The 24453-nt window shown below is 42.3% G+C and overlaps 1 protein-coding gene and 1 long non-coding RNA gene across 7 annotated transcripts in view; one reads left to right on the plus strand and one right to left on the minus strand.

Annotated features, from left to right (window-relative positions):
- The window catches only part of AFAP1L1 (actin filament associated protein 1 like 1), a 72090-nt gene extending 49942 nt beyond the window's left edge, over window positions 1-22148 (plus strand). For all 4 annotated transcript variants that reach the window (XM_059917443.1, XM_059917444.1, XM_059917445.1 and 1 more), the window contains 4 exons: window positions 13417-13581; window positions 15998-16176; window positions 18167-18295; window positions 20279-22148. In XM_059917443.1, the coding sequence (XP_059773426.1) occupies window positions 13417-13581; window positions 15998-16176; window positions 18167-18295; window positions 20279-20302 (497 nt within the window). In that variant the 3' untranslated portion in view covers window positions 20303-22148. The remainder of the gene's footprint in view (window positions 1-13416; window positions 13582-15997; window positions 16177-18166; window positions 18296-20278) is intronic.
- The window catches only part of LOC132362623 (uncharacterized), a 128942-nt gene extending 104516 nt beyond the window's left edge, over window positions 1-24426 (minus strand). For all 3 annotated transcript variants that reach the window (XR_009502425.1, XR_009502426.1, XR_009502424.1), the window contains exons 1-2: window positions 24256-24426; window positions 11423-11598 (exon numbers count right to left, since the gene is read on the minus strand). This is a non-coding gene — a long non-coding RNA (uncharacterized LOC132362623). The remainder of the gene's footprint in view (window positions 1-11422; window positions 11599-24255) is intronic.
- Window positions 24427-24453: the final 27 nt, after the last annotated feature.

The following is a 24453-nucleotide window of genomic DNA, read 5'->3' on the forward strand; positions in this document are numbered from 1 at the left end:
CCACAACTACTGAGCCTGCGCGTCTGGAGCCTGTGCTCCGCAACAAGAGAGGCCACGACAGTGAGAGGCCCGCACACCGCGATGAAGAGTGGCCCCCACTTGCCGCAACTAGAGAAAGCCCTCGCACAGAAACGAAGACCCAACACAGCCAAAAATAAATATTAAAAAAATAATAAATTAATTAATTAAAAAAAAAAAATCTGCCTGCCAATGCAGGGGACACAGGTTCGAGCCCTGGTCCAGGAAGATCCCACATGCCATGGAGCAACTAAGCCTGTGCGCCACAACTACTGAGCCTGTGCTCTAGAGCCTGCAAGCCACAACTACTGAGCCCACGTGCTACAACTACTGAAGCCCGCGCTCCTAGACCCTGTGCTCCACAACAAGAGAAGCCACCACAATGAGAAGCCCACTCACCGCAACAAAGAGTAGTCCCCTCTCGCTGCAACTAGAGAAAGCCCATGCACAGCAACAAAGACCCAACGCAGCCAAAAATAAATATAAATGAAAATAAATAAATTTATTTTAAAAAAAAGAAGTAAAGGAAGAAATTGGAGAGTACAAAGTAAAACTGTCACTGCAGATAACATGATACTATACATAGAAAAATCCTAAAGACACCACCAAAAAACTTCTAGAGCACATCAGTGAATTTGGTAAAGTTGCAAGATACAAAATTAACGTAGAGGAATCTGTTGCACTTCTATACGCTAACGTAGAACTATCAGAGAGAGAAATTAAGAGTAAAAATCCCATTTACAATCACATTTAAAAAGAATAAAATACCTAGGAATAAATCTCTTTTTTTAAACTTAGATAGGTTTTTTTTTTTTTTTTTTGGCCATACCACGTGGCTTGTGGGATCTCAGTTCCCCAACCAGGGATTGAACCCAGGCTGCAGCAGTGAAAGCCAAGAATCCTAACCACTAGGCCACCAGGGATCTCCCAGAATAAATCTAATTAAGGAGATAAAGACCTATACTCAGAAAACTATAAGACACTGTTGAAAGAAACTGAAGACAACACAAAGAGATGAAAAGATATACCAGGCTCATGGATTAGAAGAATTAATATTGTTAAAATGACCATATTACCCAAGACAATCTACAGATTCAATGCAATCCCTATTAAAATACCAATGGCATTTTTCACAGAACTAGAAAAAATAATTCTAAAATTTGTATGAAAACACAAAGATGCCAAAGAGCCAAAACAATCTTGAGGAAGAAGAACAAAGCTGGAGATACCATGCTATCTGATTTCAAACTATACTATAAAGCTACAGCAATCAAAACAGCATGGGAATGGCACAAAAACAGACATAGAGATCAGCAAAACAGAACAGAGAGCCTAGAAATGAACCCACACTTATATGGGCAATTAATCTATGGCAAAGGAGAGAAGGAAATACAATGGGGAAAAGACAGTGTGTTCAATAAACAGTGTTGGGAAAACTTGACAATCACATGTGAAAGAATCAAACTGGACTACTTTCTCAAACCATATACAAAAATAAACTCAAAATGGATTAAAGACTTAAATGTAAGACCCTAAAACCATAAAACTTCTAGATGAAAACATAAGCACTCACTCTCTGACACTGGTCTTAGCAATATTTTTGGATATGTCTCCTTAGGTGAGGGAAACAAAAGCAAAAATAAACAAACAGGACTACATCAAACTAAAAAGCTTTTGCACAGTGAAGGAAACTATCAACAAAACAAAAAGGCCACTGACTGGATAAGATAAAATATTTGCAAATATTATATCCAATAACAGATTAATATACAAAATATACAAAGAACTCATATAATTCAACATCAAAAAAATAATCTAATTAAAAAATAGGTATAGGACTATAGACATTTTTCCAAAGAAGACATACAGATGGCCAAAAGGCACATGAAAAGATGCTCAACATCACTAATCATCAGGGAAATACAACTCAAAATCACAGTGAGATATCACCTCACACCTGTCAGAATTGCTATTATCAAAAAGACAACAAATAACAAGTGTTGGTGAGGATATGGAGAAAAGGGAACTCTTGTGCACTGTTGATGGGAATGCAAATTGGTGCAGCCCCTATGGAAAACAGTGTGGAGGTTCCTCAAAAAATTAAAAATAGAACTGACATATGATCCAGCAATTCCACTTCCGAGTATGTATCCAAAGAAAATGAAAACACCAATTAGAAAAGATATATGCACTCCTATGTTTATTGCAGCATTATTTACAACAACCAAGATATGGAAGGAACTTAAATGCCCATCAGAAATGAATGGATAGAAGCCCTGCCCCCACTGTCCCAGGAATGCGTGGACAGCAGCCATGCCTAGGAGATCCATAAGCAGGCGCCAAGAGCTGCCCCCGCTGTCCCTGGAGCACACAGATAACAGCCGCCCCTAGGAGACCTATGAGCAGGTGCCAAGCCCTGCCCCCACTGTCCTGGGAATGCATGGACAGCAGCCGCCTCTAAGAGACCCATGAGCAGGCGCCAAGCCCTGCCCCCGCTATCCCAGGAGAGTGCAAAGGCCACGGTACCTGCACACACCATATCAAAGGGATAACTGCCAGCACATGCTGAGGAAAGAGGCAGCAAGCATACAAACTAAAAGCAGCCCCTTGATTCCAGAAAAGATTGCGGAGTAGAGGGACTTGAGCTCACCTCCTCTCACAAAAACACCAAAATCACAACTAACTGCTGAACAACCATCAACAAAAAAGATTGGAACCTACCAAAAAAGATATTTTACATCCAAAGACAAAGAAGAAGGCACAATGAGATGCTACAAGTGGCGATTTCATGACATAATCAAATCCCATACCCACCAGGTGGGCGACCCACAAACTGGACAATATTTATATCGCAGAGGTTCTCCCACAAGAGTGAGAGTCGTGAGCCCCATGTCTGGCTCCCCAGCCTGAGGGTCTGGCATCGGGAGGAGGAATCCCCAGAGCATTTGGCTTTGAAGGCCAGCGGGGCTTGAGTGCCGGAGTGCCACAGGACTGGGGGAAACAGAGACTCCACTCTTGGAGAGCACACACAAGGTTTCCCATACACTGGGACACAGAACAAAGCAGTAACTCCATAAGAGCTGGGGCTGGACCTACTACGAGTCTTGGAGGGTCTCCTGGGGAGGCAGGGGTCGGCTGTAGATCAATGAGGGGGCAAGGACACTGGTGGCAGAGGACCCAGAGAATATTTTGGCTTGAGCTCTCCCAGAGGTCGCCATTTTAGCATCAAGACCTGGCCCTACCTAACAGCCTACAGGCTCCAGTGCTGGAATGCCTCAGCCCAAACAACCAGCAGGATAGGAACACCCATCAGCACACAGGCTGCCTAAAGCCATACTGAGCTCACAGCCACCTCTAAACACATCCCTTGACATGGCCATGCCCACCAGAGGGACAAGACCCATCTCTACCAACAAGTGGGCAGGGACCAGTCCCTCCCACCAGGAAGCCTGTACAAGCCTCAGGACCAACCTCACTGGCCAGGGGCAGACACCAGAAGCAAGAGGATCTATGCTCCTGCAGCTAGTGGAAAGGAGACCACAAACCCAGAAAGTTAGAAAAAAATGAGATGGCAGAGAAATATGTTCCAGACAAAGGAACAAGATAAAAACCCAAAAGAGGGACTTCCCTGGGGGTCCAGTGGTTAAGAATCCATCTTGCAACGCAGGGGATGTCGGTTTGATCCCTGGTTGGGGAACTAAGATCCCACATGCCGCAGGGCAACTAAGCCCTCATGCCACAACTAGAGAGCCCACATGCCGCAACTACAGAGCCCACGCACTCTGGAGCCTGTGCACCACAACTAGAGAGAAGCCTGTGTGGCACAACTAGAAAGAAGCCTGTGAGCTGCAACAAAAGATCCCGCGTGCCGCAGCTAAGACCCAACGCAGCCAATAAATGAATAAATAAATAAATAAATATTTTAAAAAAACAAAACAAAACAGAAGAACAACTAAGTGAAGTGGAGATAGGCAACCTCTCTGAAAAAGAATTTAAAGTAATGATGGTAAAGATAATCCAAGATCTCAGAAAAAGAATGGAGGCACAGTTTGAGAAGATACAAGAGATGTTTAACAAAGAGCTAGAAAATTTAAAGAACAAACAGGGACTTCCCTGGTGGCACAGTGGATGAGACTCCGTGCTCCCAATGCAGGGGGCCCGGGTTCAATCCCTGGTCAGGGAACTAGATCCCACATGCATGCAGCAACTAAGAGTTCACATGCCTCAACTAAGGAGCCCACGTGCCGCAACTAAGGAGCCCACCTGCTGCATCTAAGACCCTGTGCAACCAATTAAATAAATAAATATTTTAAAAAATAAAAATAAAAAATGAACAAACAGAGATGAACAATACAATAACTGGAATGAAAAATACAGTATGAAGGAATCAATAGCAGAATTGAGGCAGAAGAACGAATAAGTGAGCTGGAAGACAGAATAGTGGAAATCACTGCTGTAGAACAAAATAAAGAAAAAAGAATGAAAAGAAATGAGGACAGTCTCAGAGATCTCTGGGACAACATTAAACGCATGAACATTCACATTACAGGGGTCCCAGAAAGAGAAGAGAGAGAGAAAGGGCCTGAGGAAATAATTGAAGAGATTATAGCTGAAAACTTCCCTAACGTGAGAAAGGAACAACCCACTCAAGTCCAAGAAGCACAGAGACTCCCATACAAGATAAACTCAAGGAGGAACATGCCAAGACACGTATTAATCAAACTGACAAAAATTAAAGACAAAGAAAAAATATTGGGAATTCCCTGGCAGTCCAGTGGTTAGCACTCAGAGCTTTCACTGCCATGGCCTGACTTCGATCCCTGATTGGGAAACTAAGGCCCCACAAGCTTCGTGGTGCAGCCAAAAAAAAGATAAACACAATTGATAAAGCTTTAGCCAGACTCATCAAGAAAAAAAGGGAGAAGACTCAAATCAATAAAATTAGAAATGAAAAAGAAGTTACAACTGACACCACAGAAATACAAAGGATCATAAAAGACTACCAAAAACAACTACATGCCAATAAAATGGACAACCTAGAAGAAATGGACAAATTCTTAGAAAGATATAACCTTCCAAGACTGAACCAGGAAGAAGTAGAAAATATGAACAGACCAATCACAAGTATTGAAATTGAACCTGTGATTTAAAAACATCCAACAGGGCTTCCCTGGTGGCGCAGTGGTTGAGAGTCTGCCTGCCAATGCAGGGGACACGGGTTCGAGCCCTGGTCCGGGAGGATCCCACATGCCGCGGAGCAACTGGGCCCGTGAGCCACAACTACTGAGCCTGCGCGTCTGGAGCCTGTGCTCCGCAACAAGAGAGGCCGCGATAGTGAGAGGCCCGCGCAGCGCGATGAGGAGTGGCCCCCGCTTGCCGCAACTGGAGGAAGCCCTTGCACAGAAACGAAGACCCAACACAGCCAAAAAATTAATTAATTAATTAATTAATTAAAAAAAAAAAGAAAGAAACATGAATGCTTATTATTACTGGACAGAAAAGCCAAAAAAAAAAAAAAATCCAACAAACAAAAGCCCAGGACCAGATGACTTCACAGGCGAATTCTATCAAACATTTAGAGAAGAGTTACCACCTATCCTTCTAAAACTATTCCCAAAAATTGCGGAGGAAGGAACACTCCCTAGCTCATTCTATGAGGCCACCATCACCCTGATACCAAAACCACACACAGATACCACGAAAAAAGAAAATTACAGGCCAATACCACTGATGAACCGAGACGCAAAAATACTCAACAAAACTAGCAAACCGAATCCAACAATAGATTAAAAGGATCATACACCATGATCTGGACTTTCCTGGTGGCGCAGTGGTTAAGAATACGCCTGCCAATGCAGGGGGCATGGGTTTGAGCCTTGGTCTGGGAAGATCCCACATGCCGTGCAGCAACTAAGCCCGTGTGCCACAACTACTGAGCCTGCACTCTACAGCCCACGAGCCACAACTACTGAGCCCACATGCCACAACTAATGAAGCCTGCGCACCTGGAGCCCGTGCTCCTCAACAAGAGAGGCCACTGCAATGAAGAGGAGCCCCTGCTCGCCGCAACTGGAGAGGGCCCATGTGCAGCAATGAAGACCCAACACAGCCAAAAATAAAAAGATAAATAAATTTATTAAAAAAAAAAAAAGGATCATACACCATGATCAAGTGGAATTTATCCCAGGCATGCAAGGGTTCTTCAATATCCACAAATCAATCAATGTGATACACCATATTAACAAACTGAAGAATAAAAACCATACGTTCATCTCAATAGATGCAGAAAAAGCTTTTGACAAAAATCCAACAACCATTTATGATAAACACCCTCCAGAAAGTGGGCGTAGAGGGAACTTACCTCAACATAATAAAGGCCATATATGACAAGCCCACAGCTAACATCATCCTCAATGGTGAAAAGCTGAAAGCATTCCCTCTAACATCAGGAACAAGGCAAGGATGTCCACTCTTGCCACTTTTCTTCAACATAGTTTTGGAAGTCCTAGCCACAGCAATCAGAGAAGAAAAAGAAATAAAAGGAATCCAAGTCTGAAAAGAAGAAGTAAAGTTGTCACTGTTTGCAGATGACATGATACTATACACAGAGACTCCTAAAGATGCTACCAGAAAACTACTAGAGCTCATCAATGAATTTGGTAAAGTTGCAGGATACAAAATTAATACACAGAAATCTCTTGCGTTTCTATACACTAACAATGAAAGATCAGAAAGAGAAATTAAGGAAACGATCCCATTTACCATCACGTCAAAAAGAATAAAATACCTAGGAATAAACCTACCTAAGAGACAAAAGACCTGTACTCTGAAAACTATAAGACGCTGATGAAAGAAATCAAAGATGACACAAACAGTTGGAAAGATATACCATGTTCTTGGATTGGAAGAATCAATAATGTCCAAATGACTATACTACCCAAGGCAATCTAATCTATGACAAAGAAAGCAAGACTATAAAATGGAGGAAAGGTAGTCTCGTCAATAAATGGTGCTGGGAAAACTGCACAGCTACATGTAAAAAAATGAAATTAGAACATTCTTAAACACCATACACAAAATTAAACTCAAAATGGATTAAAGGCCTAAATGTAAGACTGGATACTATAAAACTCTTAGAGGGAAACATAGGCAGAACACTCTGACATAAATCGCAGCAATATCTTTTTGGATCCACCTCCTGGAGTACTGGAAATAAAAACAAAAATAAACAAATGGGACTTAAGTAAACTTAAAACCTTTTGCACAGCAAAGGCAACCATAAACAAAACGAAAAGACAACCCACAGAGTGGGAGAAAATATTTGCAAACAATGTGACTGACAAGGGATTAGTCTCCAAAATTTACAAACAGCTCATGTGGCTCAATATCAAAAAACAAACAACCCAATCCAAAAATGGGCAGAAGGCCTAAACAGACATTTCTCCAAAGAAGATATACAGATTGCCAACAAACACATGAAAGGATGCTCAACATCACTAATCATTAGAGAAATGCAAATCAAAACTACAATGAGGTATCACCTCACACCAGTCAGAATGGCCATCATCAAAAAATCTACAAACAATAAATGCCGGAGAGGGTGTGGAGAAAAGGGAACCCTCTTGCATTGTTGGTGGGAATGTAAATTGATACAGCCACTATGGAGAACAGTAGGGAGGTTCCTTAAAAAACTAAAAACAGAATTACCATATGATCCAGCCATCCCCCATGACTCCCCAAAACAGTCATGTACCACAATGTTCATTGCAGCACTATTTACAATAGCCAGGACATGGAAGCAACCTAAGTGTCAGTCGACAGATGAATGGATAAAGATGTGGCACATATACACAATGGAATATTACTCAGCCATAAAAAGAAACAAAATTGAGTTATTTATAGTGAGGTGGATGGACCTAGAGTCTGTCATACAGAGTGAAATTAGTCAGAAAGAGAAAAATACCATATGCTAACACATATATATATGGAATCTAAAAAAAAAAAAAAAATGGTTCTGAAGAACCTAGAGGCAGGACAGGAATAAAGATGCAGATGTAGAGAATGGACTTGAGGACATGGGGAGAGGGAAGGGTAAGCTGAGATGAAGTGAGAGAGTGGCATTGACATATATACACTACCAAATGTAAAATAGATAGCTAGTGGGAAGCAGCCACATGGCACAGGGAGATCAGCTTGGTGCTTTGTGACCACCTAGAGGCATGGGATAGGGAGGGTGGGAGGGAGACGCAAGAGGGAGGAGATATGAGGATATATGTATATGTACAGCTGATTCACTTTGTTATACAGCAGAAACTAACACAACAATGTAAATCAATTATACTCCAATAAAAATGTTTTCAAAAAAATGGGCAAAATGACCTAAAGAGACATTTCTCCAAAGACGACATACAGATGGCCAAGAGGCACATGAAATGATGCTCAACATCGCTAATTGTTAGAGAAATGCAAATCAAAACTACCATGAGGTATCACCTCACACCAGTCAGAATGGCCATCATCAAAAAGTCTACAAACAATAAATGCTGGAGAGTGTGTAGAGAAAAGGGAACCCTCGTACACTGTTGGGGGAATGTAAATTGGTACAGCCACTATGGAGAACAGTAAGGAGTTTCCTTAAAAAACGACATATAGAACTACCATGTAATCCAGCAATCCCACTCCTGGGTATATATCTGGAGAAAACCATAATTCAAAAAGATACATGCACCTCAATGTTCAGTGCAGCACTATTTACAATAGCCAAGACATGGAAGCAACTTAAATGTCCATTGACAGAGGAATGGATACAAAAGATGCAGTACATATACACAATGGAATATTACTCAGCCATAAAAAAGAATGAAATAATGCCATTTGCAGCAACATGGATGGATCTAGAGATTATCATACTGGGTGAACTAAGTCAGACAGAGAAAGACAAATATCATATATCACTCATATGTAGAATCTAATTTTTAGAAAATGATACAGGGGCTTCCCTGGTGGCGCAGTGGTTGAGAATCTGCCTGCTAATGCAGGGGACACGGGTTCGATACCTGTTCTGGGAAGATACCACATGCCGCAGAGCAACTAGGCCCATGAGCCACAACTACTGAGCCTGCGCATCTGGAGCCTGTGCTCCGCAACAAGACAGGCCACGATAGTGAAGAGGCCCGCGCACCGCGATGAAGAGTGGCCCCCGCGTGCCGCAACTAGAGAAAGCCCTCGCACAGAAACGAAGACCTAACACAGCCAAAAATAAATAAATAAATAAATAAATAAATAAATAAATAAAAGATTACTATTAAAAAAAATGATACAAATGAACTTATCTACAAAACAGAAACAGACTTACAGATAACAAAAAACAAACTTATGGTTACCAAAGGGGAAATGTGGTGGGCGAGGTGGGTGGGAATCAGGAGCTTGGGATTAACATAGACACACTACTATATATAAGATAGATAACCAACAAGGACCTACTGTACAGCACAGGGAACTCTACTCAATATTCTGTGATAACCTATATGAGAAAAGAATCTGAAAAAGAATTAATATATGTATATGTATAACTGAATGACTTTGCCATACACCTGAAACTAATACAACATTGTAAATCAAATATACCCCAATAAAATTTAAAAACAAACAAACAAAAATGAATGGATAAAGAAGATGTGACATATATATATACTATGGAATATTACTCAGCCATTAAAAAGAATGAAATCTGCCATTTGCAACAACATGGATGGCCTTAGAGGGTATTATGTTAAGTGAAATGAGTCAGAGAGAGAAAGACAAATACATATGATTTCACTTATATGTGGAATCTAAAAAACAAAACAAACAAACATAACAGAAACAGAGTCAGAGATACAGAGAACAAACAGGTGGTTATCAAAGGGGAGGAAAATGGGGGGAGGAGAAAGATGAGGGAGATTAAGAGGCACAAACTTCCTGCTATAAAATAAATGAGTCATGGGTATGAAATGTACAGTGCAGGGAATATAGTCAATAATTATATAATATCTTTGTATGGTGACAGATAGTAACTATACTTATCATGGTGATCATTTTTAAATGTATAGAAATATCAAATCACTATGAGGTATACCAGGAACTAACATATAATACGGTAGGTCAAATACAGTTCAAAAACAAACAAACTTATAGGAAGAGAGATCAGATTTGTGGTTACCAGAGGCAGGGGGTACAGAGAGGGACACTGGATGAAGGTAGTCAAAGGGTACAAACTTCCAGTTACAAGATAAATAAATACCAGGGATGCAATACACAACATGACAAATATAATTAACACTGTTGTACATAATATATGTAAGTGAAAAGAGCAAATTCTACGAGTTCTCATCACAAGGAAAAAATTTTTTTCCATTTCTTTAATTTTGTATCTATACAAGATAATGGATGTTCACTAAACTTACTGTGGTAATCATTCTATGATGTATGTAGGTCAAATCATTATGCAGTATACCTTAAACTTACACAGTGCTATATGTCAATTATGATTTCAATAAAACTGGGAGAAAAAAAAAAAATCTGAGAAATGTCACCGCCAAGAGGAGCCTATGGAGATACAATGACTAAATGTAATGTAGTAGCTCTGCAACAGAAAAAGGACATCAGGTAAAATCTAAGTAAATCTAATAAAGTATGAACTTTGGTTAATAAAAAAAAAGGAAAGGAAAGGAAGATGACAATGTCCTATCAAATGGCTCAAGGGTACATTTGAACTGGCAAAAGAATCAGTAAACCTGAAGATAGATCAACAGAGATTATGCATTCCAAATAACAGAGAGAAAAAAGAACAAAGAAAAATGAACAGAGCCCCAGAGAAATATGAGGCACCATTAAGTGCACTAACATATGCATAAAGGGAGCATTAGAAGGAGAAAAGAAAGTGAAAGGAGCATAAAAAATATTAAAAGAAATAATGGCTGAAAAGTTGCCAAATTTATTGAAATCATTAATTTATATATCCAGGGAGCTCAGTGAAGTTCCAGTAGGATTAAGGCAAAGAGATCCAAGAAAGACACATCACGCTCAAAATGCTAAAGCCAAAGACAAGAAAATCTTGAAAGCAGAAGAGAAAATCAATTGATCACTTACAAAGGATCCCAATAACATTAATAGCTGACTTCTCATCAGACAAAATGGAAGGTTTCCCCCTAAGATCACCTGGACTATTATTCACCAATAAAAAGGAATGAAGTACTGATACATACTACAACATTTATGTATTAGTTACATTACTAACTTGGACACTAAATATTCCTTTTTTCCTTCATTATGGAGGCACAGAATTTTCTGGAAGGTGCTTGGGCAGTTCTGTTTTATCACTAATGCTATAAGACCCACAGAATTGTAGCTCCTTAAAACTTACCGATTAGAAACAATCTAGTTTGCCTCTTTACCACCATTTGAGTGACTCAAGCATTACAGGGCTGGGTATGAAGTAAGCTGCTCTCTGTTGTGCTGACACATCAAGGTGGACCAGGGTAATGGCTCCCAAAGCTGAGTCTACTTGCTGGTTTGGTCCCTAAGGAAGTTTTTACTCATCTGCAATGGAATGAGAAAAATAAGCACAGTGCATAAAGTTTTTCATAAAGTTAATACTATTCAGTATAAACAACTACTTTATTGTACATTTGTGTCCAACTCAGGATGTTAAAATATTATTTTAACACAGAAAATAAATAGAAAATAGTGGGAATAATAATACTGGTAGTTTTAAGGTCCTTATCCGATACAACATAATGGTGACAACCCTTTGTTGGTATCCCTATTTATTTTTATTTTACCAGTCTATAAAATCCAAAAGTCTGAGAGCCAACTCCCTTGGGATGCCATTGTGTAACTGGGAAGTACGGGGAGCCATGTGTCCCCTTCTCTGTCCTCCATGCCTTATTTATAATGAGGCTTGAACTGCAGGGTAGTTGTAGCAGGAACTGATTTTTGCATAGGTCATGGGTGACCACTGCAATCCCTACAGAGCTGGAGAGACAAGACCCCCAATTATCAGCAAACCATGGGAATCGCTCCACACCCCACCTACAAAGGACTATGTGTGGCTGTCTGTAGCATAAAAATATAAATAAAACTTTCACTGAGAGGTTGGACTATGACCTTGCCCAAGCTAAAGCAGTATTGCATAGCATGGACGCTGGAGTTAGACAGACATGAGTCCAAACCTGGGCTCTTCCATAATTAGCAGTGAGACCTAACCTCTTTGTGCCTCAGTTTCCCAACAATAAAGTAGAGCTAATAATAGTGAGTTTTGTGAGGATTAAATAGAAATGCATATAAATAGCATAGTATATAGTAAATGGTCAATAAATTTTTCCCATGATAATTTGTAGCTATTGTCCACCATAGTGTAGAGCCTACAGTAGACTATGGGGTCCCTCTCTCCCCCCACCCATTTCTCAGTAATAAAATGGGCAATGCCTGACTTTAGCCACAGTTCTCAATTCTCTGTAGATGAGTTACATGTAGCTGTCCCTTTATCTTATGTGTACCAAGAGTTAACTATAAAAATGCCCTTTTAAAACCAAAGTGTGGGACTTCCCTGGTGGCGCAGTGGTTAAGAATCCGCCCGCCAATGCAGGAGACATGGGTTCGAGCCCTGGTCCAGGAAGATCCCACATGCCGCGGAGCAACTAAGCCATGCGCCACAACTACTGAGCCTGAGATCTAGAGCCCACGAGCCACAACTACTGAAGCCCGCACACCTAGAGCCCGTGCTCTGCAACAAGAGAAGCCACTGCAATGAGAAGCCTGCGCACGGCAACAAAGAGTAGCCCCCGCTTGCCACAAATAAAGCCCACACACAGCAACAAAGACCCAATGCAGCTGAAAATAAACAAATAAAATAAATTTATTAAAAAAAAATTCTAAAACCGAAGTGTGTATGCATCACAAAATTTGTTTTACATTATTATCTAACATTTACTAAGCACTATTTGCCAGGTACTATACTAAGTAGTTTTCATGAATTATCTCTTTTAAACCTTATCACAATGCCAAGAGGTAAATTTGATTGATACCCACATTTACAAGTGAGGAAAGTAAAGCCTAGGGGGAAGGCACAAAAACACCACATTCACTTTGCCTGATGTCACACAACCAGTAAAGGGCAAAAGAAAACACAGACCTTGATTTGTCTGGTTCTAAAGCCCTTACTCCTCATCCCTGTGCACTACTGCCTCCCTTTGGCTCCTTGTTTCCTCTCCTTCACACTAAATATATCCAGGGGTATAGACCTAAATATTCCCATTTTATAGACAGACAGATTGAGGCTGAGAGAGAAGCTAACACCACCCAAATACTCTCACCAGAGCTCAGAATTGAGGGCCTTTTCCTGCCTTATCTCTGCAGGTGCGCATCAATATAAGTACGGTAAGAACCGAGCTGAGGAGGATGCCAGGAGGTACCTGGTAGAAAAAGAAAAGCTGGAGAAAGAGAAAGAGACAATCCGGACAGAGCTGATGGCACTGCGGCAGGAAAAGAGGGAACTAAAGGAAGCCATTCGGAACAGCCCAGGTATCTATGTGGGTGTGGTCCTGAGCACAAGGGCGTCTCATCCTTGACACCTCCCCTGGTATCTGCCACCTGGTTTCTTACCAGGAATAGGTGGGCTTCTCCTCCCCTTTCTCCTCCCCCTCCTCCTCCTCCTCCTCATCATCATCCTCTCTGCTGACTAATGGAAGTGCCACTGATTTAATAACTGCTTTTAGAGTGAGAAGATGAAAAAGTGTACAAATGTGTACACTTAATGTGGTAAAATGAGATCTGATTTTAGAAATGCTAAAATGTGAAAAACAGAGTGTGCCTTAGAATCATGGAAGAGATATTTTGAACCTCACATTAACTCATTCATTCACAGATATGCACTGAGCACCCAAATGTGTGATACATTGGTTCAGGTACTGGGAATAATGGATGGTGACACTTTACCAGGATCCTCTTCTGAAATCCAGGACCATGACCTCTGCAGGCCCTGCATGCCCTGAGCTCCTCTGCACCCCACTTTCTGCTGTGTTTCTGTTGAATTCTCTGTATAGCTGCAGTTCAGCACACTTTCAGCCTGAGGTTTCTGAACATGCTGGAGGGAACAGAGGTCCTGTCCTTATAAAGAATACATCCAAGGTCACATAGCCCCATGAGAATCTGATGGAACCTATGGACCCTTTCCTAAGGGAGAAAACCCCCACAAATCACAATGTTGCAAACAATTTCAGGAGCTCCTGTGCCCCCAGAGTCATAGATTGCCTGGGAGTCCACGAGCCTCAGGTTGAGAAGTTCTGGCTTAAAGACTTGTTCTGTGTGGCTAGGAACCAGAATCAATGGGAAGAAGGCACATAAAGGCAGTTTGGTTTCTGGGCTTCCCTGGTGGCTCAGTGGTTAAGAATCCACCTGCCAATGCAGGGGACACGGGTTCGAGCCCTGGTCTGGGAAGATCCCACATGCCGCAGAGCAACTAAGCCCGTGTGCCACAATTACTGAGCCTGAGCTCTAGAGCCCGTGAGCCACAACTACTGAGCCCACGTGCCACAACTACTGAGCCCACGTGCCACAACTACTGAAGCCTGCGCACCTAGAGCCTGTGCTCTGCAACAAGAGAAGCCACCGCAATGAGAAGACTGCGCACCACAATGAAGAGTAGCCCCCGCTTGTCACAACTAGAGAAAGTCTGCACGCAGCAACAAAGACCCAACACAGCCAAAAATAGATAAAATAAATTTTTTAAAAATTATTAAAAAAAAAAAAAGGCAGTTTGGTTTCAATATAAACAACTTTCTAAGAGTCAGAACTAGGGTATGGAGCAGGTCAACTTGACTGTCCAAACTTGTCCTGCTCAGTTTTTTTCTATAGCATATCAGTTTTTGACATCTTAGATTTATTATATTTATTATATTGTTTTCTCTCCCTCCCTCCCTCCCTCTCTCTCTCTCTCACACACACACACACACACACACACACACAGTTGTAAGTTCAATAAGGGCAAAGATCTTTGCCTGTTTTGTTCACTGATATATCCCAAGGGCACAGAACTGTGCCCGGTACCTAGCAAGCGCTCAATAACTATTTAATGAATGAACGAATGAATGAATGAATGAACAAATGAATGAAAAGAACACTAGAAAACACTCCAGTGCAGCCTCCTCAGGACAAACAATGGAACTAATCTTTAAACGTGGTAAGATCCAAAACAGCTCTTGGCACGAAGAAGGTCTTAATATAGGTTTGTTGGCTTAAACTGAATAAGCAGCAAAATCCTAGCAGGAACTTGTGATCAATGTAAAGCCTGTGTTATGATTCTTGGTTACAAGTAAGAGAAACCAAAGTCAAACTGGCTTAGAAATGAAAAGAAAAATGTAATTGGAAACTTAAATGATCAGATATAACAGGGTCCAGGGACTTAAATGATGTCACCAGGAAACATATTTCTCTAATTCTTGCTTCTGCCTTCCCCTACATTGGTTTCATTCTCTGCCCCTCATGGTGGTATAAAGGCTACAGAGCTCTAGCCGTCACCCAATCCGTGCAGCCACTCCAGCAGAGAGGCTTCTCTTCCCGATAGCCCCCATAAACACCTCGGGATTCACTTTGATTGAACCAGCTTTGATCCCTAAACCAACCACTGTGACCAAAAAATGAGATATAATTATGGGCCAGGTCTAAGTTATGTGCCTTATCCCCTGAACTAGGAGTGAAGTCATCCCCATCCAAACTACAGGGAATGAGAGGAGAATGGGGAAATGGGTATTGGGCAGGTAAAAACCACACACCCCTGCATGGAGCTGGAACCCCAGGTCCAAAGTCCATCCCTTAACAAGGAGTGAGGCCTGGAAAGGCCCTCTGGGAAGGCAGACTAGGGCCTGAGGCCCTGCCAAACTCCCTGATGCTTCTGGCCAAACCAGGCTCAGCTATATCTCATAGATGTCTTTGGACACAGGGGCAAAGTTAAAAGCTCTGGAAGAGGCCTTGGCCACCCTGGAAGCTCAGTGTAGGGCGAAGGAAGAGGGCCGTATCGACCTGGAGCTGCGGCTGGTGGCTGTGAAGGAGCGCTTGCAGCAGTCCCTGGCAGGGGGCCCAGCCCTGGGGCTCTCCGTGAACAGCAAGAACAAGAGCGGGGTGAGTCTACTCCCTTTTGCACCAGGGGCAGCTGCTCCTCAATCCCCTCATATGCTACAGATCTTCATGATCATTCTTTGGGGGTAGGAGTTATGCTTATTTACAAATGAGAAAGCTGAGGCTCTAAGAGGAGAGGAAACATGCCATAAGTGGCACAGCTATGAAAGAGACTCTTGGAGCAAGTTCTCTGGCCTGTGTTCTCTCCACTGAAGCACTACTATTTGACTTTTTATCCTGAATGTGATCTTAGAAGTGGCCTTGGGGTTATTGATAATAATAATATACAATACTGAATAAGAATAACAAATTTGTATTGCTCAATTACCACAGGCCAGTACAGCATCTTAACCTGTATGATTTCACACAATCTTCGCAGCAGTCCTATGAGGTAGTATTATGTGTATTCACCCCATATGACAGACAAGGAAACTAAGGTTCAGATGTTGCATTACGTGCTCAAGGTCACTCAGTTAAGTGGGAGACAGGATCCCAAACCCAGGAAGTCTGACTCCAGAGCCTTGCTTTAGCCACCAGGCACATGCCCTCTCCTAGGTTCCCCAGTGTACCAGTCCCTGTACTCAGGGCTTTGAATCCATTATCTCTAATGCTCCCAGCAACCATCACCTTGAATGGGATGTCCTCAGGGAGAACTTCACGGACCTCAGTCTGTATCAGTGCCTCAACCTCAGCACTACTGCCAATAATTTTTTGTAGGACTGTCATGTGCATTATAAGATATTTAGTAGCATCCCTGGCCTCTACCCACTTGATGCCAGTAGCTCCATGCCCAGTTATGACGACCAAAAATGTCTCCAGAAATTGCCAAATGTCCCCTGGGAGGACAAAACTGCCCCCATTTGGGAACCACTGGTCTAAACTAACAACAGTCCCATCTGTTCTTCTGCCTCATAGCACTTAACCACAATTTGTGTGTGAATATATGTATATGTATACATGTATATATAGTATATTCATGTCCTTACTTTCTGTCTCCCCCACTAGATTGTATTTTTATTAAGAACTGGACTATGTCTGTTTTGTTTATCATTATAGCCCTAGTCCTTCAGAATCTGAAAAATAGTAGAAGTGCAATAAATGTTTGTCAAATGAATAAATGTTATACCTGCTTTTACACAAGGAAATGGAGACTCAGAGAGATGAAATAACTGGTCTGATGTGAGTTGTCATTGGGAACAGTATTCCTATTGCTGTCCAAGGTCAGGCCACACCTCATGACTCTAAAGCCAGAGCAGTTTCTTCCACTCCTACACTTCCACTCCGTGGGGCATTTCCAACCTCATTTACAGAAGAAGGGCTTAGGGGCTAGGGACAAAACAACTTCCCAGAGTCACAGAGGGCTGGTGGAGGAGTAGAAGTGGTTCCCTCATCCCAGCTGCTTCCTCCCACCAGCATGCCCTGATGTTCACATTCCACAGGGCTTTCCTCTCCACTTTTGATCCTTGTGATGGCCTTTGGAGACAAAGAGTCTTCTCTAAATTCCTTACAGGCTTAGCCATTAGTATGTCACACTCAAGGAACTACATTCAGCAAGGTACTAGGCAATCACCTGGAAAATATGAGTAAAGGCAGTGTAGAAAATGTGAAGGAATACAGGAGAGAGGTTAAGAGACAGGACTGTGGGATTTGAATCCCAACTGTCTCACTCACCAGCCTTCTGGCCTTGAGCAGTGACTTGACCTTCTCATTTTCCTTATCTGTAAAATGGGACAACATAATAATAGTACCTGCTTTATAGGATTGAAAAGGCTAGATGAGCTAACCTGGTCCATAGTGAGGGTTCAGTAATTTTAATTTTAGTAATTTTAGTCATTAACTTTATTCCAAGGCCCTCAAGTATCTTTTAGCCCTCACCCTGTCTGATGCTGACGTGTTTGCACAGTGCCTTCTACTTGCATTCTTTTGAGGGCAGGCTGGGTGTAAGTAGCGAGCACTAGACCTCACCTATGTAACTATTTCTTGTCATCAACAGGAAACTGCAAATAAACCCCAGAACAATGCCCCAGAGCAACCTCTCCCTGTCAATTGTGTTTCTGAGCTGCGGAAGAGGAGCCCATCCATCGTAACCTCCAACCAAGGAAGAGTGCTACAAAAAGCCAAGGTACGGCCATAGATCAGCTAATCAAAATTCAGAGATCTGAAAGCTTCCTTTCTATGGAACCTCACCAAGAACCAAAAAGTCAGCTAGTGAGAAAGGCAGAGAACTGCCAATATATCCATGCAGTAAAACTCATGAACTTTGCTCAGAGGGCAAGACCTTCAAATCTCCTTCAGAACCTACTTATTCTTTCTTAACACATAGTTCTAACAAGCTTTGGTTTCTGAGCCTACAATATGTTTTGAGACATGAAAGGCCCCATTTCGTAGGTGAGGAAACTAAGTGAAGGGACTTGCCCAAGGTTATGCAGGGCATCAGTGAGAGAGCTGGGATGCAAATCCATCTCTTCCAAGTCCATAGCTCACTCCATGATACTGGTCCACAGTACTATCTCTGAAACTTGTGTTTCAGAACTTCTTGAATTTTAGAAAGGTAATATGGTGCATATACTATATATGATGAAAAACCCCAAGTTCTCAGGAGGTACTCTGTAAGCAAACACATTGATAATTCTATAGCAAGACACATGAATATTCACACCACATTGAATAAATAGATTACAAACAGCCTCATGTCAGTTCAGGTCAGTTTTTGCCACTAAATGAGTTTGTGCCAAAACACTTAAAAAATGTTTTGGTTTCAGAGCTCTCTGGATTTCAGAATTGCAGATAAGAAAGTGTAGACCTGAAAAACAAATACCTGAGCATTAGGACATGAGATTAGAGAAGTAACCAGCCGAAGGCCAGATCATCTAGATCAGCAAACTTTTTCTGGAAAGGAAAGGGCCAGACAGTAAATATTTGTGGCTTTGTGGACACATGGTCCCTTTCACAAGTCACCTCTGCCATCATAGCAGGAAAGTAGCCACAGACAATATGTAAACGAATGATTAACATGGCTGTGTCCGAATAAAACTTTGTTCATGGACACTGAGATTTGAATTTCATATAAATTTCAGGTGTCATAAAAAACTATTTTTTTAAAAAAAAAACATTTAAAATCTGAAAAGTCATAGCTGGTGGGTCATACAGAAACATGTAGTGAGCCAGATTTGGCCCATGAGCCATAGTTTGCTTCTCCTTGATCCTTGTAGGCCACTGGAAGAACTTTGGATTTTGTTCTAACATAATGGAAAGTCACTGGCAAATTCTGACCAAGGAATTCTTAGATATGAATTACATTTTTAAAAGATCATTCTGACTACTACGTTGAGAATGGATGAGGGGTAAGAAAGATCAGTTAGAAGAAGTAACCTTGATGAGAGATTAGAAAGGTTTAGCGGAGGTGATAGTAACTAGCTGGCTTTGGAGGCAGAGCAGAAGTATTTGCTGATGAGGATGCGGAGGATGAGGAAAAGAAAGAAATCAAGGATGACTCCTAGGTCACTGCCCTGAGCAACTGCAGTCAAGGTGGTGAAGACCTCAGAGGGAGAGGTTGGGAATGGAGAATCCTCCCACCAAGAATTTTCTAACCATCATCTTCTGCCCTTCACCCTATCCCCTCCTGGGCTGGCTGGAAATGCCATGGATTTTTAATAGTTAAAAAGCCATTCACTGCTGGCCCTGACTTCAGTATTCATCTCAGGTGAACTCCTAGACAGCCCTGGGAGAACGAACAGAGCCCTGTGGGTTGCCTGCCCTCACCCTTCCTTACCAAGCTGCTTTGGCCTCTCTCCCATCAGCCTCCTACCCAAACCACGGTGCTGTGGAAAAGCACTGACGCAGTCCCCACTCCCCAGCTCCTTCTGGGCCCCAGTTTCCTTGTCTGAGAAAGACAAACTGTGGTGTTTGAACCCCCTTAGAGATGAGACCCAGCATGGAGAAATGACTTACCCAAGGCCAAAGAAAGAGAGTGGGACTAGGACCCATGACTCTCTGATCTGGCCATGGAGATCTTTATATAATTAGGTGCAGTGGTATGTTTTTATCCTGCAGGTTACACTAGAATATTTAACAAACTGATACTTCCTGTCTTTATGTACTTCAGGAATGGGAAATGAAGAAGACCTAGAAAGAGGATGAGGATTTCATCCAAAGGAGATAACACCTTGTCCATCCAAGGCAGAAATGCTTTTTTCACAAGGAGACATCAGAAGACTGGAAGTAGCCCACACTCTCTGGGGCACCCAAAAGACCAGCCTTTATTGTCTGCATGATTATAGGGGACATGGGGAGGGAAGAAGCAGGAGAGAAGAGGGAAATGGAGGGCATCCTTATAACTTTACAGAGGGTGGAAATGGGGGTGGAGGGAGACAGAAATCTGCACAGTCGTAAAGGTTTTGTTAAATGTCTTTGCTTTCCCTTCTAAAGAAGAAATGAAAGCATATGTGAATAAGCCATTCCATCCCATTCTCAGCATCCCATTCCCAGTCCTTAGGAAAAAGGAAGGCAGTGCTGAGGCATCGGTGGTACAGTATGAAGAGACAGGACCTGATCATCTGATCCTGCTTGTGCCGAATGGATTCATACTGGGCATTACTGACAACCGCTGGGCAAGATAAACAGGCTGAAAAATCAATACAATTATCCCTAACTTGCATGAAGTGAACAAAAACTACAGAGATCACGCAAATTCTACAATCATTCCTCATGATTATAGAATCCTCATGATGCAGAATCCAGAATCCGATTTGAGTGTTTACAAATCAGAGATCTGGCAAAGAGGGGTTCAGCAGGCAAAGAGAGGTTCAGCAGCTGACATACTTTAAGCTCACAGTGCTACTCAGTGACAGAAGCATGGATTTCTAATGTCCACAGGATGTTGCAGGCATTGTAGGATGGGGTCATTTGCTGTCAATCAAGTCCCCTACCTAATTTATATGGCACTCAGGCTCTGGGAGCTATGGCTATAAATCCAGGTGACACTCCTTGTCTTTAACCTTACCTTGCACTTGGAGGCCCACCAGTCTGCCCTTTCATACCTGCTATCAAGTAAAACTATCATGGAGAACCAAGAGGATGGTGGCTCATTTCTGCCACAGGGGTGCTAAATTTTTACAGACACTTGATATTTTTATAGGGGAGCAAGGACCTCAAGTCCCAGGCAGTCTCCTAACTGCGCCACTCACTACTTTCTCAACACTGTAGGCACTTTATAGGTCTTTACCACCTTTCCCTCCAATAAGGATAAAACCATTTAACTGTATAAGCTCAGAGGTTAGCTCAAGGGGAAAGAAGAGAAATCCCAGAATAACCTCTGGACTCTGCTAGAGGCTGCACACACTTTTCTTACCTAAGACTTTACATACTTGAGCCTCACCCAAACTTTATCACCCCCTGAGGTAGCTAGAGACCAAAGCAAGTAAAATAACCTGACCAAAAGCACCTGGCTGCCAGTGGCAGAACATAAGACTTTGGGCTAATGAGCCTGGATCCAGACAAGGCTGCTTGAGCCCTGCCTCTGCCACTTACCAGCTGTGACTCTGACCTCTCTGATTGTTTTCCTTACCTGTGAAAACCATGTTAACAATTGTACTCTTCTCCCGAGACTACTGGGGGAAAACCCGGTTAACAACTATACTTTCCTCCCAAGACTACTGGGGGAATTCAATGAGTTAATACACAGGAAACATCTTGTACAGCATCCAAGAAATAGGCAATGTTCAGCCATAGTGGTTCTTCTTATTAGCTAGATAAGAAACGTCTGACTCAAAATACTGTGTCCTTTCCACTGAAGAAGAAATGACTTTCATGTGGTTATTACAACCACCAAAAGCTAAAAGGCAACCAATCTATAACTGACAGCTTTCATCCAGATTCCACCTGAGTGTCTTCAGTAACAAAGGAGTTCACATAATCTGAATTGTCAATGTTCTTTTTTAAAATGTGGGTCCTGGAATGGCACCCAACAATCCAACTGTGTCCGCAGTGTGTGTCACATTCTTTCTTATGTAGTTATTTTGAGGTTAAGTGCCTTTTGCCGTCAATAGATCTTGGCTCTTTGAGAGGGGGTACCCTAGGAAATTAATAATTAACATTTATTGAGCACTCACCACGCATCAGACACTGTTAGCCATGACTGGCTACACAGGCATACAACCTGTGCAGTCAACTCCACACCTAGCAGAGCCCTGGGCTTGGTTTATTGCTCTGCTGTTACCCTCTTAGTAATTTTGAACGGGCTCCACACTTTCCTTTTGCCTTTTATGTAGCCGATCCTGGTGCTAACTAATTACTTTTCTAGGTATTATCCCTTTAATCTTTACTAAAATCCTGTGAGATAGGTTCTATTAACCCAGTTTTCATAGTTCAGGAAATGGAAGCCCAGAGAGGTTAGGTAACTTGCTAAAGCCCACAATTAGGAAGTGGGAGAGCTGGCACCTGAATACATGAAGTCTGACCCTAGAACTCCCCTCCTCTTAGTTCCAAGGCTCTATTTCACTCATGTCTCCCCGTCCTCTTGCACTGCAGTATTCAGAAGCACACAAACACTTAATAAATAGATGAATAAGTGGATGCAGCACATTTGGTGTAACTTAGCTAAGAGAAGTGGTAACAAAATGGCTAAAACATGGATGCCAGTTCTGGTTTGGTTGTTTTTTTCAAAGTGTAGGGTCATGGTTCTAAAGTGGACTTGAAGTTCCATCCTCCCCAACACTGCAAAGTGTTTGGACTATCAGATTTCTAGTATCACTGGCTCCTCAGTGGGGGTCTTTGAGCAGGTTCACCAACCTCTCTGAGCCTCAGTTTTCTCATATGTAAAAGAGGATCATAATCCCTCCTTAAACCATGCTGTTCTTTTCCTAGGGCCAAAAGGAAACATTAGGTTGCTGGTTACAACACATTTGAGCTAGGCCCTGGATAGAATATAAGGATGCAGAAGACTCTAGCTTTGTCCTTATGGAACTCACAGACAGGCAGAGAAAAAATATGACCCAAATAGCTACCGTACAAGTAAGCCATCCTGTGGTGAAGATTCAGAATGTTGAAGGCACACTTCCCATCCCTTAGAAAAAAATTTTTTTGACATTAGGGACTATCCAGTGACTAGTCTGGCAACTCCAAGGCCCTCAACCCCAATCACCAGTCCGTTCTCACAACCTGTCAGTTTTCCATTACTAAATCTCTCTGAAATTCATCCACTTCTTCCTGTCTCCACTGACACCATCCAACTTCATTAATTCATTCAACAAATGGTGGAACATCTACTATGTGCACCTACTGTACTCGATGTCAGAAATCACTGCTGTGAACAACACAGAAACTCTCATGAAGCTCATACCCTAGTTGAGAAAACGAACAAAACCCAGCAAAAGTGCTGGACATAACTAAAACAGTAGCGACCTTAGATAAAGTGGTTTACAAAGGTCTCTCCGGTGAGAAGACCCCAGGACACAATACAACCCTTCTGTGCACGCACCAGTCCAACAGCTTGTCTCCCCACCTCTTAGACCCAATCTCCTCCTCACAGCAGTCAGTGACCCATTAAACACGTCAAGGCATCGTAACATGTTCCCATTGCAATCAGAGTAAGACTCAAGTTCATTAGACAAAAAAAAACCTTGAACTACATTAGGGCACTGTTCCACTCTGTTCATTAAGCATGAACAGACAAAAAAAAAATCTCTGCCCTAATGGAACTGACACGTTAGTGAGGGGAAATGAGAAAATACACATTTTAAAACACAGTAAGTCGGGGGGAAAGGGGAAATTGGAGAAAAAAAAAGCAGGGAAGAGTGATGGGAGATGAGAGTCAGGCTTCGACTTTTTTAATTCCTCAAGCGCTCTGGCCCTGCCTAACCACCGTCTTGTGTTGCTCCTCCGCTTCCTCAAGTACTTCAGTGCCTTACTCGCAAGACTCTCCCTCTTGACTTTGCAGATGCTGTTTCCCTCTACCTGAACCAGCTGCCTCTTCTTTTCATCTACTCATTATTCCGCTTTCAGTTCAAACGTTATTTCCTTTGGGAAAACGCCCCACACTCGGCCACATCGTACTCTAGGCTTCCGCAGCACCAAGCCCCTCACCTTTAAACACCGGTCATATTTTGACTTTATAGGGCGTTAGCAATTGTTTGTTGTGCATAACTTCATGTAAGCTCCTTGAGGGTACAGCAGTTTTTCCCTTTGGTCGCCGCGAATTCCGCGCTTAGCACAGAGCGCACGCCCTTGTGACAGGAAACCAACCTACTCGCCGAATACGCCGGGGGCCGGAAGGGTTGCGTT

The sequence above is a fragment of the Balaenoptera ricei genome, chromosome 3 (assembly GCF_028023285.1).
Source record: "Balaenoptera ricei isolate mBalRic1 chromosome 3, mBalRic1.hap2, whole genome shotgun sequence".
Taxonomy (NCBI): Eukaryota; Metazoa; Chordata; class Mammalia; order Artiodactyla; family Balaenopteridae; genus Balaenoptera; species Balaenoptera ricei.